Source organism: Oryza brachyantha, chromosome 8 (assembly GCF_000231095.2).
Source record: "Oryza brachyantha chromosome 8, ObraRS2, whole genome shotgun sequence".
Lineage (NCBI taxonomy): Eukaryota > Viridiplantae > Streptophyta > Magnoliopsida > Poales > Poaceae > Oryza > Oryza brachyantha.
The window spans coordinates 16,738,287-16,757,561 of NC_023170.2; the positions used below are offsets into that span (position 1 = coordinate 16,738,287).

The following is a 19,275-nucleotide window of genomic DNA, read 5'->3' on the forward strand; positions in this document are numbered from 1 at the left end:
CAGGACATGATTTCATTCTCTTTACTCATTTATTCACTTGCCACATTTTCATCCTAGACGACAACTTATTTAATGTTATGGACACCGTCCTAGTCATTGGTTGGAAATGCCCTTAGTACGTACTGTTTTTAAAGTAATACCAACTCTTCTTCAAAATATAAAAATATAAGACACATTGTAATTCCGTTAGGATAATATTTCATGATTACTCTATTAGACGATTTTTTACTTAAAATTATCTTTATACGATGCCAAATAAATGTGATGTGATTTATATTAATTAAAAATAGTTATCGTCATGTTTCTATAAAAACATTATTTTTAAATCTTTTTTATTTTTAATGGATGGAGCATCTAGCAGGAGGAAACTTGCATATAATTTCAATCCAACCACTACAGAGACCATATAACTTGTAAATTTATTAGGTCTTTTACCATTACCATACCCTAACGTGTGGTAATCGAAGGCAATGAAATCTTATCACGCATGTCCAAAGATTAATTGTCCTTTAGTTTTCCCCCTTGAATTCTCCGTATGTCAGAAAAGCTAGAGGAACAGTAGTAGTTATCTTTTTTTTTTCAAGTCAAGGGACACAACTGAAAATGTACTATCTAGTGCGTGGCAAACAGGATCCATCAATTCTGCTAGCTAGCACTGTTGCCTTTCTCCCTCAATGGGACATCAACGAGATAATGATATACTCTCTCCTTCCCTACATAATTATTAATTATTTTTATATCATTTTATTTATTGATAAATATACTTTTATGCATATATATATAGCTTTATATATTTGATAAAAAATTTGAATAAGATGAATAGTCAAATGTTTATAAAAAAGTTAACGGCGTTAAACATTTAGAAACGGAGGTGGAGGTAGTACTTAATTAGCCATTAATTCATCGTAACCAGAATTATTCTCTCTATTCCGTATTATAAGACTTTATATGTTTTACCAGATTTGTATGTGTACTAATGAATTAATCTAGACACATATACAAAATATATATATTAATTAATATATGGATGAATATAAGTAAACACAGAAAATCTTATAATATAAAACTTCACCTAGCTAGTACCTTATTTCAACCAATTATAACCATATATATCTTATGTACGTAATTGGTCTACCCACTATCTCATTTTAACAAATAATCACACCCCATGCATCATCCATTTAATTTCATCTTTCATCTTAATTCATGTGAAAAAAAAATCGTTGCAACAAGCCTAAAACCTAAAGTTGTATCGGAACGACAAGTAATCACGTGTCGCTAGTGTTAGAGATGGATCTAGAAATATATTATAACGGGGCTGAACAAACTAGACCATAAGTCAAAACATTTCTCGATGCATCTATTCATGGTAGATTTTTTTTTCAGAGGCTTAGAAGGGTCTCCATGGTCCAAGGATGGATGGATTGTTGGGGCTCAAGAACCCATAGCCTCTCATATAAATCCATCGCTACAATAATGTGTTTTACCACAGCTAATCACCTGTCCGTTTTAATTCATCCATTCTGCGCAATCATTGCGTCGACCATGATCATAGGGCCGTAGCGATCTAGTGATTGAATTCTAGCAGGGTCGACGTCATCAGTTTGTCGTATTGGAAAGACGAATCAATATAGTCGCAAACAAAATACAACTTGTAAATAAATTTTTTTTACGTGTTCTTATCAATATAAAAACAAATGCTGAAAAAAAACAATGATGAAAAAAAACTAAAATAAAGTCTAATTTAAGATTGAAAATTTAGGTTTTAGCTTATAAAATAAGAAAAAAAGCGAAAAGATTATGACATAGTACTAGCTATATGACGATTAAATTCCTATTATATATGCGATTCACGCCGGGGCCTCCAATTCCTAGCTAGGGCCCTGGACGGAGTGTAGCTAGCTCTAGCCTCTAGCTAGCTAGAAGTATTTATTTTCGTTATCCATAACCCAAGTTAATTAAGTACATAATGTAATTAACACGCACACCACTAATGAACACCCCCTCGATCGGTCCCTCCTCTCTATAATTTGTTGGCATTCGACATGGATCGATCTCGACCCATCACATTAATTAATGGAAGCTTGGGCAGTACCCCTCCGTTTCGTAACGTAAGATGTTTGATCTTTTTACTTGCAATGTTTAGTTATTTGTTTTATTCAAAAAATTATGAAAGTATCATTTATTTTGTTTGTGACTTACTTTCTTCTTATCAAAAGAACTTTAAACACGACTTGTTATTTTTTATATTTTACTAAAGTTTTGAATAAGATAAATGATCAAACATTATAAAAAATCAAATATATTATATTATAAAACGGAACGGAGGTAGCAGGATAGCAGCAAATGGGGCTAGCTTGTGCATACGCCGTTCTGGGAGTGAGGTGAGTACACTGTACACTAGTCTCGAAAGCGACCGAGTGAAGCATCGTTTTCCCGGCACAGTAGCCCTACCATGCTAGCCCCCTCGCCTAGCTCTATCCCTCGTCGATCCGTCCAGCGATATCGATCGAGATCGATCGGTCCATCGATCCATGGAGGCGGGCACGCAACAGGAACAGTGGGGCAGTTAATGGCGACGACAGCGATCGACAACGGCGGCTGGTGGTGGCCGTGGTGCATGCACGAGCTAGCCAGTACAGTACAGCAGCAGTGGTGGTACGAGAGCTTTTGCTGATCGATCGATTGCATGCCTGGGATCGAGAGGATCGAGTATTCATCAGTCGCATTAAAGCTCTCTGTCGATCGAGAGATCGATCGGATTGTAGATTAATTCTGCGTGTAATGATCGGCCGGTCAGAGATCGTATTAGATCGATCGACGACGCTCCAGAGCGGCGGCGGCACGGGTATATATATATATATATATATATATATTTACTCGTCTTCTCCGGCGACGGCGACACCCGGTTCTGTCTGAGCCGACGGCGGCGACGGCTGGCTAGCTAGCTTCTATAAACCGGTTTATAGTAGATAGATTATGTTAATTAGAAGCCGTGTGTAGATGTAATCATCGTGTTGATATCTCGGCTTTCACTCATCGAATCCCCGGCCGGCTGGCTCAATGAAACAGTAGCTAGCTAGTAGGTAGGTATAGCTCTTGTCGTGGTCCACGCATCGTCATTGATGAGCGAGCAGCAGCAAAGCGAAGGAAATCGTCGCGCGATCTCCCGCGGCCGGGGGCGCGCAGAGCCATCAAAGCCGCCGCCGTCGATCGATCAGATTGCTTTATCCGCGATCTCATCTGATGCATATGCCGGCCGGCGCGGCCCACTTCCGTGTTGAATAGTCGCCGCCGCGCGCCGCCGTGATAGAGAGAGAGAGAGAGAGATCGGTTGGGTGGGGCATGTGCTGGCCGCCATGTATCAACGTCGTAAGAGATATATAGATCTATCGCCGTCGTCGTCGTCGACGACCACCTTGTGGTGTTCTTGTGGGGATGCGTCGATCCAAACGTTCGCCGGCCACCACCACCGCCGCCGCGCAAGGCGACACGCGCCGGCCGGGCTTTCATATACGCGATGGATGGCTTGCTCACCTGTCGCTCTGTCAGGTAGCTGAGCTAGCTAGAAGCTAGCTACAAGACAAGCTGATCGACTGTCCCTTTTCAGAAAGATTCATCTCTCTTCCGTTTCCCAATTTCTGGTCACTCATTATTAGTGTTTGGCGTGTAACTTTTAGTTATGCGTTCGTATTATTTACTTGTTTTGTAAATATGTAAAACTATAAGTTATTTTGAAAGACCTTTAAAAATAAAATAAATAATAATTAAGTAATTATTTCAAATAAAATCAACAAATAATAAAATAAATAATAATTAAGTAATTATTTCAAATAAGATTGATAAATAATAGTCAACTTAGCGGTAAAAATCAATGGCACCCAGTATGATAAAGTGATGTAAACGGCAATAAGAATTTATCCCTAAGATTTATGCCTACATAGAGGAAGGAGGGTAAGTGGGAGAAGTAAAAAGTATGCAACAAATTTTGTACAAACAGGGCACGCCATGTATTAATATTGTAGCGTGAATCTATACTTTAATTATTATATAAAACGATTAGTTCTGGATATGTCAATTTTAAAGTTAAAAAGTTGACTTGTACTATTCACCTTACTGCAAAGACATCGAGTGCACTACTGGGTAGCGAGCTAGCTAGCGTGTTTGTCGTACTCATGGATGCATGAGTGAGTGACTGAACCTTTTTCCATCTCCTCTTGTTGGGTTGTTGTGGTTAATTGACCTGACACGAATGCATGAATGCAGGCATCTTCCATCAGCAATTGTTGGATCATTCATTCATGCATATATGCAGTTATAGCTAGATCCTAACTTCCTAAGCACTAGTGAATAGTGACCATGGTTTGATGCATGGTCTCTAGCTACTTAGTGTGTAGCTCATTATCTAAAGAGAAAACCTAGTTAGTAGTAGCTGGGATCTCTGATCACTACGGAGTAGTAATAGTACGTACTAGCTTATTGGCATCTCTTGCGCATGAATGGCCGGACGATAGCTGCATGCAGGACAAATTAATTAATTAAGTGCACAGACGAGCAAATGCGTAGTAATTACATGCATATGCATGGATTGTCCTCAGCGAATTAAAAACTAGGTTAATAAGAGATTGAGTGATTATTATTAGTACGTACTGATCAGTTACTCGATTCTCCTGTAGCATGCAATTAGTACGTAATAGTGTACTATTCTGTTGGCTCAGAGATCACATATAATGCTCAATTGCACTCAGCTTACTTAATTAATTAGCTAGCACACCAAACGAATTGAACTCTGTTTGATTTTTTGCCTGCAGCCGGCCGGCCTAGCTAGCTTGTCACGGTTTTAATTTCTGGAATCTCTCCCTCTCCAAAACAGGCTAGATTTTTCGGATTATAAGAAAGTTTAGATTTCAGGTTATAAGATATACTTATAGTATATAGAAAATGGAATAGAAGTCAAAAGCTTAAAAGCTTAAGTTTTCTGGATTCCAAGTAGATGGTTTCTAACCTGCTGCTTTTTATAGAATTTTAAACTCCCCAACAAGACCCTAAAAAGGTAGATTAATTCTCATCTCAGACATAATTCGTTAACTAGAGGCTAATTAAACAACTGTACATATAAAATACCTTTTTAATCGATGGCTAAGATAATTAATTCTATTGTTAGTATTAAACTAACAGTAGAATGCACCAGAGAGACTTTTTAACTATGTTGAACTTTCTTTTTCTACCGCAACCTTTTACAGTACTGTTGGGGTAGTAATAATCACTGATACGTGGCTAAGGCTTGGATCCATGTATTAGCGTCAGTTAATGCATCATCAGTATTGCGGACAATATCCGTTGAAATATGTACGGAGGTAGCTGCTGCTTGCCCTACCAGCATGAAGCAATGCAGTGGTATGTAGGAGCGGTGTACATACAACGGCAAAATAGATGGTGTGCCTACACTTGTGGTGTGCCACTCAGCTGGTTTTTTTGGAGAAAAAAAAGCTAGACAACTGATTTGTAAATAAAAGATAATTGTAAATAAAACTTTTATATATGTGTTTTTAGCGATATAAAAATCAAAACTAGAAAATAAACTATAAAAAACAGAATCAACCCTATATTTAAGGTTGAAAATTTAAATTTTAGCTTATAAACATAAACATAAGCGAAAGACGAGGACGTATCTCTCTCTAGACACTCTTCTCCTATCTCATATCTCTATGGATCTTGGGCGGTTGCGGTGGCAAAGGAAAGAGTAGCGGTAGGGAAAAGCTAGATCCTGTGGTGGATCAACGAGAGGACGACCTTTAGAGATGGTGGATTGATGGAAACATCGACCCTTGCAGGTGGTGCTGGATCCGGTATTATAATAGCTATTTAATGTTGCAAAAATAGAATTAGTTACGTACAAAATTAAAATTCTATTTTAGAAAGATAATATAACAAACTACTATTTAGAACTTTTTTTATAAAAGATGTACCGTTTAGGAGTTCGGGAAACATACGCATAAAAGCCGAGAAAAAGACTAAGAATAATTAGGGAAAAAGAACACAAACGTACTAGCGTAAAGAAACATTCATTATACTTCTTGGTTGGGCTAATTAAATAGCCGTACATAAAACGAGATGTAAGTTATTAGTATATAATTAAGTAATTATTATAAACTTAAAAATATATTTATTTTTTAAACAAATGCTACATAGAAGGAATTTATTGAAAATATGGTAAGCGTTGTAAAAAAAAAAAAGGGCGTACTAGAAATCCAAAATGTACATGAACACGGCCTAAGGCTTCATTTTTATACGTGACAACGTTCCTACCTATGTTGAGCTCCTACAAGACGTTAACCTTTTATTTTCAACTGTGACCTTTTACCGTACTGCTGTAGTTAGTAGTACTTAACAATCACTAATCTATAAGACTAGGTTTGTATCATCGTCGACTGCTAATACGTCAGCAGTACTGCGGACCATCTCCGTCGAAACACGTACGTACGTACGTACGTACTTAGGGTACGTTGCTGCATGCAGCTACCCTAGCTACCATCAGCCATCTTTTGATTTTTTTTCTTCCATAAAAACAACATATATGTTCAAAAAATAATTTATAAATAAAACTTTTATAAACTAGAGGTAAAAAAAATAAACTAGGATAAGAAAACTTTAAAAATCAACTATAAATTTAAATATTAAAAATTCAAAATCTTATTTTATTGTTATAAGTATAAGCGAAAAAAATAAGAGTGTCGCAGGAGCGTAGAGTATGTAGGAGTGGTGTACATAGAACAGCAAAATAGCTGGTGTGCCTGCACTTTGGTGTACCGCACACACGTACACTCTCCCTCCCGCCTTGGACACTTTTTAACGTACGTGCGTACGACGTCCTAGCTGGTCGATGATGTGCAAGATCCAAAGCAGCAGCAGCAGCTGAGAGCTAGCTACTTCTGTCCCATAATAATTTTATTTTTCGTTTTGCTGTGTCTAATGTTTAATCATTCGTCTTATTTGAAAAATTTATAAAAACCTAAAAAATTTGTCACGCATAAAATATTATTCGTGTAAATATTAATGACAAAAATTTTTTAAATAAAATAAAGAGTCAAAATATTGTATCAAAAAACTAAAAAATAATTTTATTTCGGAGCGAAGGTAGTAGCTACTAAACGTGCACGGAAGTTGACGAAATAACCTTGTCGTCGTTGGATCGATCGATCGATCGAAAGCAAGAAAAAAGCTATGGCGACTGGACCAACAAGGCCAGCAGCATTCAGACAACGATACGCAACAGTGTTACTACACTACCCTGGCTAGCTAGTAATATGGACTATATAGCTCTTTTTTTTCTTTTTTTCTTTTCTCGGTTTTACCTCAGATTTTCTCTCGCGGTTTTTACTGTTACAATTCCTGCGAAAGGCTAAATGATATGTGGATATATACGCACGCTTTTTTAGATAGATTTTTAACTACATATTAGCTAATTCGATTGAATTTATAATTAAATAGCTATCAAAAAGATTATTGCATACAAGGTAGCTTGTCACTCACTCTCTCTTTGTTCTAATGTGCTATCGCTGTCAAAAAACGTGTATTTTTTTATTGTTTAGGTTGACCGTCGTTTTATTTAAAAAATTATATGATTAATATTTTTAATATTATTATATGATAAAATTTGAATAACGTTTTATATATGGCTATTTTTTAATCTTTCATAATTTTTTAAAATAAAATAAACAGTAAATCCACGTATTGAGACGAAAGTAGTTTGCAGGAATTGAAATTGGCGTGGCCGTGGATGGCAGGATCGACGGCTGGGATGTGACGGGATCCGCACGGCGCTCATCGCGGTGGGGGTGGGGGGCCCCACCTCTCCCGTTTTGGCGCGACGCGCGGGGGGCGACGGATGGATGCGCCGTGGATGACGTCACCCGGTTACGTGTACGGGAGCTCTCCGCCGTGCGTGCTGACGGGTGGTGGCTGTCACCGGAGACAGAGCTCCTGCTCCGCGACGGCCGGCCGCCGGTGACGCCACGCGGGGGGACACACGTACGTGCGTGCACGGTACCACCGCCTCCGTGGGGGTGACGTCATGCTGACACGCACCCATGCCATCCTCCTACCCGTACGTCGCACAAGTACTAAACTACTAATCCTGTTGTATAGTACTCGGAGTATATAGCACAGGAGGACGTCGCACATACATCTTTTTTTTTATCCGAGACTTTTTAACGTTTAGTCTTGAAAAACATTATATAATTTTTAATGATTTTGTTTTTTTGGATTTTTTATTATATAATAAAAATACTCTAAGCATGGTTATAGTTTAATATGTTTTCATAAAATTTTTGAATAGGTCAATTGGTCAAATATGGACAAAGAAAATCAACCATGCCTAATAAAAATGTTGGAGGAAGTATTAGGTATTGTGGTGTGTGTGGTGTCTTGCACTCTTGCTTGGACGATAGTGTCTTGTTGCAGTGAGGATCTATTGGTGATCCATCACTCGGTGATCCTGGATGGTAACCTGGACTCATCCATTGGAAGGTTCATGCTAAAATAGAACTTTTATATAAAATTTAGCTCTAGTTAATTTTGTCAATTATATAGAATTTTTTTTGAATCTGTATAGTAAGTCTGTAACTAGACTCAAAGTGCATGTCATATAAAATATTTATAGATAATAGTGATGGTTGTGAGTGGTGAATTTGTCACCATCTCATTATCACGTTCTAGAGTTGTTAACCATGATCATCCATACATGCTAACATTAAGTGGTGCTTATTTGTATAGGAGTGTAAACTTGATAAGAAAAGCATCTAATTAACTCGTAATTCAAACTAGGTGCCTTCGTTGCAATGTGTCAATATGAATTTTTAGTTCCCTACTAACAACGGGCACGCAGTAGTTCGAGCGCAAACACCAGTTTTAGTGAGGCTGCATGCCCCATCGATCTCAAGCAAATTGACTTCTTAATTTCCCTATATATGTGTGTTTTTGTCCGAAACAATTCAATATTTTCCATTAAAGTATGCTCCAATCATCAAATTGTTACTGGATTTTGCCCAATTGTTCTAATTAATACCACTGGACTCAAGTTTGCGAATTACAAAATGCCACTACGTTGTTATAATTATCGCTCAGCAAATTAGAGGCGTGCTAAAAGATGTCTAAATCACCGGTTATCTTTTCTCTCTCTCCTCTCTAGATTTCATTTTCATATATCGTTATAGCGGGGCGTAGATAAACAACGAAATCACAAAACAAATGATTGGACTTCTAGGGCTTAATTCCTATAGCAACCGATCATTCGGATGTATAAATGAAGTATGAAAAACTAAAATTAATTTTCCTACAAGTTGCAACGAGAAAACAACAATGAAAAATTAATTTCCATCCACTCAAACTTTTTTTTAAAATATCCTATAAATTAATATGGACATGCATTCTTATTCATCCACTTTTCTATTTCTATAGTTTTAAATTCCTCTAAACCAAATAGGCACTTAGACTTGTAGAAAAGTTACTTTTTTTCTATTTATTTTTTTAATATTTTTGAGAGGGTACGGTCATAGAAACTCCATCGAGCCATCAGTGTTAGGGGAAACTAACGATATAGTGGCATTTCAATAGCTTCAAGTGAAAACTAATTCCATATCTGCAATTAGCAAAAAATACGAAAGGGTAAATATAGTGCAAATCCTAGAGACAACTATGTAATTAGCCATACCTCAGTCCCATAATATAAAAGATTTTTTTAAAAGGAAAACTATTAATTGGTCTCCCAAGGTCCAAAGATTTAATTTACTTCATTCGTCTTAAATTATAACTAACTTTAGTTATAAATCTCAACATTTTTTAGGACGAAGCTAGTAACCGGTAAAAAAATATATTACCAGTGAAAAGCATAAAGAACATTCGGTTTTTACCAAGAGTATTTTCTTGATAGCTGGGGAAAGTTGGAGAGCAGCATGCAAGCAAATCCAAAGAGAAAAAATAAAGGAGCCTAGCAGCAGGAAAGACGAACTTCACATGGCCAATCATCCTCGCATGACTGACTGACTGATGACTGTTTGTAAATCACAGGCCAGTGCAATGTCAGCCATTATCGCCTAGTATTCTGAAATATGAGAAAAAAAAAGCTGCAAGGAGGCCTAAAAAGAGCAAACAAACAACCCCCATGTCACTCAAAGGTCTTGTTTCCTGCCTCCCATCCAAACCACCACAACCTCTCCGGCCCCTCAGCACCCCCTTCTCCTCTAACTTACGTTATCGTGGCTGAAATGAGGGCCCATGAATAACAGGGTCTACTGTCAGTCACCTACGTCCCGCACCCCCTTCTCCTCTAACTTACGTCATCGTGGCTGAAATGAGGGCCCATGAATAACGGGGTCTACTGTCAGTCACCTACGTCCCTTTGAGTAAGTCGAGGAGACGCGTCTCTCTGCCCCACCCCAAACTAAATCAAACTCATCAATCATTCTTTCTTTCGCCCTTTTTAAATATTTATAAACCAAAATTTATTTGATTGGTAAGTTTAGTTATAATTTATTTTACATGATTTTCTTTTAAATAGGTATGGAATTGTATATAAACCCACTTTCTCTCCCTCACACGAAACCGCATCTTTCGTTTACGATAATAAGCCAAATTTAATTTTATGTTTTTTTATTGTAACTTACTTAGAGTGTTTACTTTTAAATTGTTATGCAACTGTATGTGAAGATTTTACTTATAAATTATTTTTATTAATAAAAAATGTATAAATAAGCATAATCATAAGAGACATGAAGGGACTGGTTGTAACATCCTCAAATTAGTTCCTCTTGTTTTAAGTGAATTTTCTATCTTTTTTTCTCTGTTTAGAATAACTGAAAGTACTAACAGTCTATGTTCATATCTATAAGTTATAAGTTGTAGTAAACAACAACGATAATTTAAAGTTTAGAACCTTGGCTTTAATTTGGACCAATAAGAATAAAAGTACAAAAGCTTGCCTAAAAATATTTTTTAATTACCTTCTTGGTTTATAAAACGAAGCTCATTCAATAACTTTTGGGGTAAACCGAATTCATGTAACTCATCCTACTTGAAGAATATATGACTAAGGCTGCATACTTTTAGTGCAGATTATTTATCGGCTTTTACACGTATGTTTTCCAAATAGTTAAATGATACATTTTTTAAAAAAAGTCTATATAGAAATTGATCATCTTATATTTTTAGAGTAGATTTTTAACTTTATAGTAGTTAATTCCATTATTCATACCACAAAATAGTTATCAACAAAATAAGATAATCTTTTAACTTTTATTTTCATCTAATAAAAAATACAGCCTAACTCAATATCAGCTTTTGCCCTGTGAAGATCTATTTTACCCGGCTGCAAAAAAAAGAAAAAAAAACGATTTCTTAGTCGCCACCTTCCAACTCATAGTTTAAGCAAAGAAAAAACTCACTAGCTAGACTAGGAGCAAGTCTTTTGTATATCTTTTAGTGTCCTTTTCGGATAATGGGTGCAAGTGCAAACGTTTCTATATTGGACTTGGAAAAAAATAATGGGTGCAAGTGCAAAGGCAAGTTTAGCAATTAAGAAAGCTGATATTTTTTAATTAGAGGGAGGCAGAAGGTGTGGTTCAGGCATGACCAAACTTGGAAACAATCTGTCGGCTTTGATTTGCTTTAGTTGATGTGTGGATTATTTTAAGCTTTCTCAGGCAGAAAGGTGGTTAGGCTGCTGAGTTAACAACAACAACTGATGTTTGGTGATAATTAAACCTGTTCTGTTCATACAACACTCACAAACAGCTTCCTACACATCTATATCCACCCAACAGATACGAAAGGGCCTATAGCCCAGTGGTTACATAAAGTCTTAGTAACACCTTAGCTCTTGGGTATAAGGTTCTGGGTTCGACTTCTCGTTAGAGCGAATATTTTAGGATTCTAACAGCTCTGTGCGGTGCTCATAGGGGGTTTACGCGAGTGTGTTCTTAGGGGAGTAAAAAACAAGGATAAAAATAGTCTCCTACCACTATTCATACAAGTAATAAAGAGGAGTAAAATTATTGATAATGGAATGGATGGCATTGCCTTGAGCTTTAAAAACACAACCTTTCACCTCAATAATTGTAGCACAAAGCACCACACAACACCCCTTCCATGGCAGTGCAAAAAGATCAGCCAGCAGCCATGCCATGCCATGCATGGTCCCTCCCAGCAGGGCCCGGCCACAGGCCTCCTTTTCTTCACCATTTACTTACTGCTCATCCTTCAAAAATGCCTGTCAGGGATTGAATGGCTGCAAGGTAACCCCAGCAAATAATAGCACTGTACAATACATGCATACTACATACACTGATGATACACACAGTTGCACACACTCACTCTATCTATCTATCCTTCACTTCAGCCACCAGTCTCCCCAGTACTGTGTACTGACTACACCCCCCCCCCCCCCAGTTCCTTGCCTCCTGGGATAGCAATTTCTTGGTTTTTGTTGCTCCAAGATCTTTGCCACCACTGCTACTACTTAGAGATGCATGTATGCTTCTTTTCTCACTCTACATAATTTTTCTTTCTCTAGAGTCCACTAATCATGTATGGATAGATAGATCCATCTTTGACAAGCCTAAACACGGTTTTAAAAGTCAAACGCTCTATTTCGAGAATTTATAATAATAGCTATATACTACTCATAAAATCTTCATCTTGTTCGAGTAGTCCTAAATTTTAATCTCGGTTAGTGGCAACAGAATTCATAAACAGGATACTAATTAGATATCGGGTTACCTGACCTCTCTAAAATCTCACTAACTCGATACTCACCAGTTACTTGTCAGAATCAACCATTGCCAAATAAGGACTAATAATTGTGTGATTAGGGCAGGGTGGGGTGGCAATTAAGCCGTAGAGAGAGGCAGCAAGTGTACTAGGCAGGTGGTGATCTGCTTGCAAAAGAGACACCCGCGGAATGAGAGGGACAGCGAGAGGGAGAGGGAGAGGGAGAGGGGAGAGGAGGCAAGACGGACGCGTTAGCCCAGAAAAAAAGCGACACGAGGGAGTGAAGAGCTGAGGCAAGTGGGAGCAACTAGCTAGCTAGCCACCTACGCGGGAGCTAGCTAGGCAGGCAGGCTAAGCTACAGCGGCGCGCGGCGGCCATGGAGTGGGATCTCAAGATGCCGCCGGCGAGCTGGGAGCTGGCTGACGAGCTGGAGAACGGCGCGGGGGCGGCCGAGACGGGGGCGGCCGTCGTGGCGGGAGGTGGCGACGGGACGGCGGCGGCGGCGTCGTCGTCGTCCGCGGTGGTGCCTGGTGGTGGTGGCGTCAATGCGGGCGGTGGTGGTGGTAGGCAGGAGTGCTCGGTCGACCTCAAGCTCGGCGGGCTGGGGGAGTTCGGCGGCGGCGGTGGCGCGCAGACGCGGGTGGTGGCTGGGGCGGGCTGTGGCGGCGGCGGCAGCAGGGGTGTGGAGGCCAAGGGGAAGGGCCCTGCGGCGGCCTCGGCGCCGGCGAAGCGGGCGCGCGCGTCGGGCGGTGGCGGCGGCGCCGGGCAGCAGCAGCAGCAGCAGTGCCCGTCGTGCGCGGTGGACGGGTGCAAGGAGGACCTGAGCAAGCACCGCGACTACCACCGCCGGCACAAGGTGTGCGAGGGCCACTCCAAGACCCCCCTCGTCGTCGTCGCCGGCCGCGAGATGCGCTTCTGCCAGCAGTGCAGCAGGTAAACCACCCTCTCTCCTTCCTCTCCCCACCGCGCGCGCCCACCTCCAAACCCGCCAAATTCATCTCCCGCCAAACACCGACAAAAAAATCGCTGCCAAACACCGCAATTCGCATCAACAACCGATCAATTTCCCAGTTCTTTTCAACGTCACAGCCTGGTCATTCTCTTTGCTGAAGAAAAGAAACTATCGTTTCTTTTCTTCTTCCTCATCATCTTTTGCTGTGCCCAATCGGCTGCTTCCATTTGCATCTGACCATTGTGCCATTGATGCATCATCGATCAGTATCAACACTGTTTCGGATCAGAATTCAGTACAAGCAGCAGCGTTCATCTCTTCCATTTCCATCGGGAGCATACCATCTGGCTGTCTCGTTTCAGGGACGCACAACCTTTGCCTTTAATGGCATGCCTTTTCAGCCTTTTTCTCCTCATCCTCCTCCTGTTATCCTTTAGCTCGGCAACTCGTATTTACCCAAATTATTGCATCTTCGCCTTTAATCTCTTTTCTACTGCTACTTCACTACTAGCTGCACTGTTTTTGCACTGCTCAAGAGCAAAGCAGCTGCTGTGGTGTTCAGAGTTTGTTGCTTGGGTAACAAATGAAAAAAAAATAAAGTGACAGAGACAGGAAAAAAAACAAGAAAATGCAGAACTGACGACTGCATCCCATCAGGCAGAGATCACATTAGGCAACTACCATTCGATCAGAGACTGTTATGATATTATTTTCAGTGTCCCTCCTGTCTGAATATGACCGTCTGTTTCCTCTCACATGAACAATTAATCAGTAACTTTCCTAACTGAATAATTGTATCACTGTGATTAGTAGAGCCTGCTAATGATAGGTTCTTGCGCTTTTCCCTGTTGATGTTTTTTTTCTTTCTTTTTTTGGGTGGGCCTGTCGATTGATTGATTCCTCAAAGATGGCGTCGAAACTGAAAGAACATATGCAGACTGGGACACACACCCCTCCTGCATCTGGCTTTCTGAATTCTGATTTCTCCTCAAGGCAACATGCACCTGGCCTACCACATATACCTGAATCCTGAGCTGTGTTAGCCTCTGGCCATGAGAGCTAGTAGCTAGTAGCTGCTACTCCTACTTGCTACGCCGTCTGTTTTGGAAGGGAAAGGCAGATGTGGATGCCCAAACCTAGAAAGATGGCTGTACCACTGAAAGAGAGTTTGTGGATGTGATCTGCACTAAAGCACTCTGTAGGAGTCGTTGCCCTGTGCAGGGAAAGGACCATGTAGCCCTACTACAAGTTCACAATTACACCTCTGTTCCTAAGGTTGGGCCACATATATATGTAGCTTTCAATGTCTCAGTTTCTTGGAAAGGTTTGCATTACAAGCCAGCACAGTGGATACAGTCATACTAGTGCTGGGTGCTGTGCTCTGTTGGAGGAAAAAAAAAAGTGGAGTCTTGGACACCCAGATTGAATCTCACTATTGCATGAAAAATTGATGAGAGAGTTTATTGTCATATGTTTTTTCAAGATGTTATTTTTTTTCTAACATCTCCGGGAGCCTTAGCTAGTTACTTTTATTTGTTATATACCGTTTTCAGACTCGCTGACACTAAGTTCTGTGAGATCTATTTCTTTTTACATCATTTGAGCATCATAGTGTGATTCAGTACCCCTTGACCCTGTTTTCAGAGATATGAACTTCTAACATCACTTCTGTCTTTTGATCTAGCCTTCTAGCCCTGCTTACCATGCCCTGGCAGTCAAATGCTGTTCTCTGAACAGATTTTTAATACTCAAGATTGGTTATAGATGGAGCTATCCTCTGAACAGAACTAATATAGTAGTGCCAAATTAGTCAAACATGCTCTTTTCAAATTAAATTACCTCGGAGACTGTTGCACCTCCATGAACTAGTACCATAGTATGTTATTGTACGTCTTACAGCCTTTCAACTTGAGAATTTCCTAATTATCTGTTAGTTATGTTGTGAGACATAACTTACATATTTTCAGAGGGATTGCATATCTTATTTCAATTTGCACAAGTTTCTAAGTAATATATGGCACAACACCAGGCTCTTCTCTTCTTTTATTTTGCTGAGACATAGCAACAGCTAACTTTTATTGTGTTGCTCCTTTGCACAATACGACTTAATAGGATGCTTATGTGATTGCCTCATCAATTATTCTCTTTATCTTTTAAAAGAGAATGATACAAATACTCTCTTTATCTGGGAATACATTACCCAGTGGGGACAATTTTCAATGATTGACTACTTCGTCAGTGTTTGTAAACTTAGGAAGATCATTATGCTGCTGCATGCAGACTTTATAAATTAAGTGATCTTCAGAGTCAGAACAAGATGTAAGCTTTCTATACCTATGGATCCACATCCACTGTATTGTGGTCCAAGTACTAGTGGGGCTACAAATTTTTTTTTTCTGTCATTGACAGAACTTCAGTATTTAAGATGAAGTATCCAAGCACGGAAAGAGTTAACTAACTGATGAAAATCAAGTGGTCCCTTGAGTTGGTATATGAGTATTCTAAGACTATGGACACAGTATATTAAAATATTCTGAGAATACTTATCTTGATGTTTTTTAGTGAGGGCTGTGGTTGCATCTCTATAAAACTTCAGATCATATCTCAGGAGTATTTTATAATGCAAGAATTAAAAAAAGTCAACTCAGCAGTATTTTATCACTTAGGAATTTAAAAGGCAAGTATGTCCTAGGTACAGTCATTTCTTAAGGTCTCGTGGTACTGATGGATTAAGTTACTTCTTCTGGATTGAGTTTCAATCATCATTTGAGTAATCTTATGCAGTTAGGTAATCATAAGCTTTTGTTTCTTCAGGTTTCACTTGCTTGCAGAGTTTGATGAGACGAAGCGCAGCTGTAGAAAGCGCCTAGACGGGCACAACCGTCGCCGCAGGAAGCCACAGCCAGACCCCATGAGTAATGCAGGCTATATTGCAAGTCCACAAGGTTTTTTTTTTCCTTGTTTACCTCTGCTCTATAATATGATTAATTGGGATATTTAGTCAGGCTTTCTAACTTTTGTTATACAATGAAAAAACTATATGAAACAATCTGATTGGAAACATAAGCCATGGTGACATTTGTAATATGTAATGCATTCTACATGTAATAATCTTATTATAATATGTAGTGAATTCTACATTTGTAACTTAATACAAATTTATAAAACCTAATATGCTTATGATATTAGGATAGTGTTTTTCAAGGAGAATCTATGTAATAATTAATTGTCGGAGTTTTATAAATTTGACCAAATCTTATCCTAAACGATAAATATTTTTGACCGAAGAGAGTATGCCCACTAATTTGTGCTTCTAAATCAAACATTGCATCAAAATTCAGGGGCAAGATTCTCACCATTTGTGACGCCGAGACCGGAGGCGAGCTGGACAGGGATGATGAAAACCGAGGAGAGCCCATACTACACACACCACCACCAGATCCCTCTTGGCATCAGCAGCAGCAGGCAGCAGCATTTCGTCGGCTCCACCTCGGATGGCGGCCGGCGCTTCCCTTTCCTCCAGGAAGGCGAGATCAGCTTCGGCGCCGGCGCCGGCTGCGTGCCGATGGATGCTGCTGCCGCCGCCTCGGTGTGCCAGCCACTCCTGAAGACGGTGGCTCCTCCTCCTCCTCATCATCATCATCAGCAGCATCACGACGGTGGCAGAAGCAGCAGCAGCGGCGCCAGCAAGATGTTCTCCGATGGGCTGACTCAGGTGCTCGACTCCGATTGTGCTCTCTCTCTTCTGTCAGCTCCGGCGAACTCCTCGGCCATCGACGTCGGCGGCCGGATGGTCGTCCAGCCGACCGAACACATCCCCATGGCACAGCCTCTCATCTCCGGCCTGCAGTTCGGCGGCGGCGGCGGCGGCTCGGTCTGGTTCGCGCAGCCGCATCAGGCGGCCACCGCCGGCGGCGGCGCCGTCGTCGTCTCGACGGCCGGCTTCTCCTGCCCGGTGGTGGAGAGTGAGCAGCTGAACACCGTGCTGAGCTCGAACGACAATGAGATGAACTACAATGGGATGTTTCACGTCGGCGGCGAAGGCTCCTCCGACGGCACCTCGTCGTCTCAGCCTTTCTCATGGCAGTAGTTTACACTTTTCAGTAATTGTTGCTGCTGCATGCATAGTTTCAGTAGAGCTGTTCTTTCTCTCCAGCGATCAACCATTGTTTCGGTCGGTTCTTCCGGCGATGTTCCATTTTTCTTTCCTTCATTTGAGTTACAACATTTGTGAGAACAAATTCGACATAAATTAATCAGTTCCTCTCGAGATCATCGATCTCAAAATGATGGTGCCGGTTGCCAATGGTGCAGTTTTCAGGTTTGCAGAATTGCAGTATTGTGCAGAGAGATTCAGTTTCTGGACGAGATCTTGGGCCTCATTTGGAACAAGAAAAATTTAAAGGATTTAAGAATGATTTTAATTGAGTATGGAGTGCAAGTATAAAAAAACATGAATAGAAAAAACACGTGATTGAGATTTCATGGTTTACCAAAGAAATAAACGCCGCCCATGATAATAGGAAAAATGAAGAACGTGGCAAAAACTTGGGCTCCCATCATTTTAATTTTTAGAACAAAAGGCCAACAACTTATTGGCAAATGAAAAATACTTTATTGGTAAAACTTATAGGTGTTCGTATCAACTTAAAAGCAAAACAATACGAGAAAAAAAATCACAAAATCAGCTTCAAAATTTAGTTGTAAAATTCAAATTTAGCTTGTAAGCAAATGAAAAGGCGGAACAATAACCTTGGAGTCTAGCAGGAGCCAAAAACTTACAGGGTTCATACCAGGTGAACTTTTTCTTTTCTATCCATTTATGCAAAGAAATTTTATAAATAGACCCCTTAAAAACATTATTAAAAAATAAACCCGTTTCACGTATGACGCCGAGATATAACTGCTCGGTGCCACGAAGCGTGGCTGAGGTAGAATTGATTGGGATCAAGTATGCACCAAGGTGGGATTGACATGGAGTTAGACCAGTCAACCCTAACTTGGTGCCATGTACATGGCACCGTAAAACGGGTCTATTTTTAGATAATGTTTCTACAAAGATATATTTGTAATTTTTTTTTGTGAAAATGGGTGAAAGATGGGGTAAAGTTGTAGCCTTTCGTTCTTATTCCACTTCCTGTTGTGGGCCTTGTTGCCGTCCGTCAGTGAGGCCCCGGGATCGTGGGCCTACGATTTTGGGCCGAGAAAACGCGCCCAAACAAACTTCCAGCCCAGACCACGCGAGCCGACGCCATACGGCCCATCCATCCCGGCCCAAAATCTCACAACGCGCAAGCTGGTCTCCGAATTCCGAGCAAGGAACCAGATACAGCCCAGCCCAAACACACGCGTTCGGGCTGGGCCCCGACGCCGGCCCACGAGGCGGAGGTCAGGGGAGGAGGTGGTCGACGACGACGACGACGATGACGACGACGCACAGGGCGGAGGCATGTCACATGGTGCCTGGTGGCGCTGCCATTGTGGAGGCCACCTAGGGGCTAGGGTAGCGTAGGGTTGGGTAGGGTTGGGCAGCGAGAGCGAAAAAGCGGAGTCGGGG

General features: G+C 40.5%; 1 protein-coding gene across 1 annotated transcript; it reads left to right on the top strand.

The window, feature by feature from the left end:
• The first annotated feature begins 12,945 nt into the window (after positions 1 to 12,945).
• Positions 12,946 to 18,147, top strand: LOC102710723 (squamosa promoter-binding-like protein 16). Its single transcript, XM_040526949.1, has 3 exons — positions 12,946 to 13,699; positions 16,533 to 16,663; positions 17,060 to 18,147. The coding sequence occupies exons 1-3, from the start codon at positions 13,143 to 13,145 to the stop codon at positions 17,806 to 17,808; spliced, it is 1,437 nt and encodes a 478-aa protein (XP_040382883.1). The 5' UTR covers positions 12,946 to 13,142; the 3' UTR covers positions 17,809 to 18,147.
• Positions 18,148 to 19,275: the final 1,128 nt, after the last annotated feature.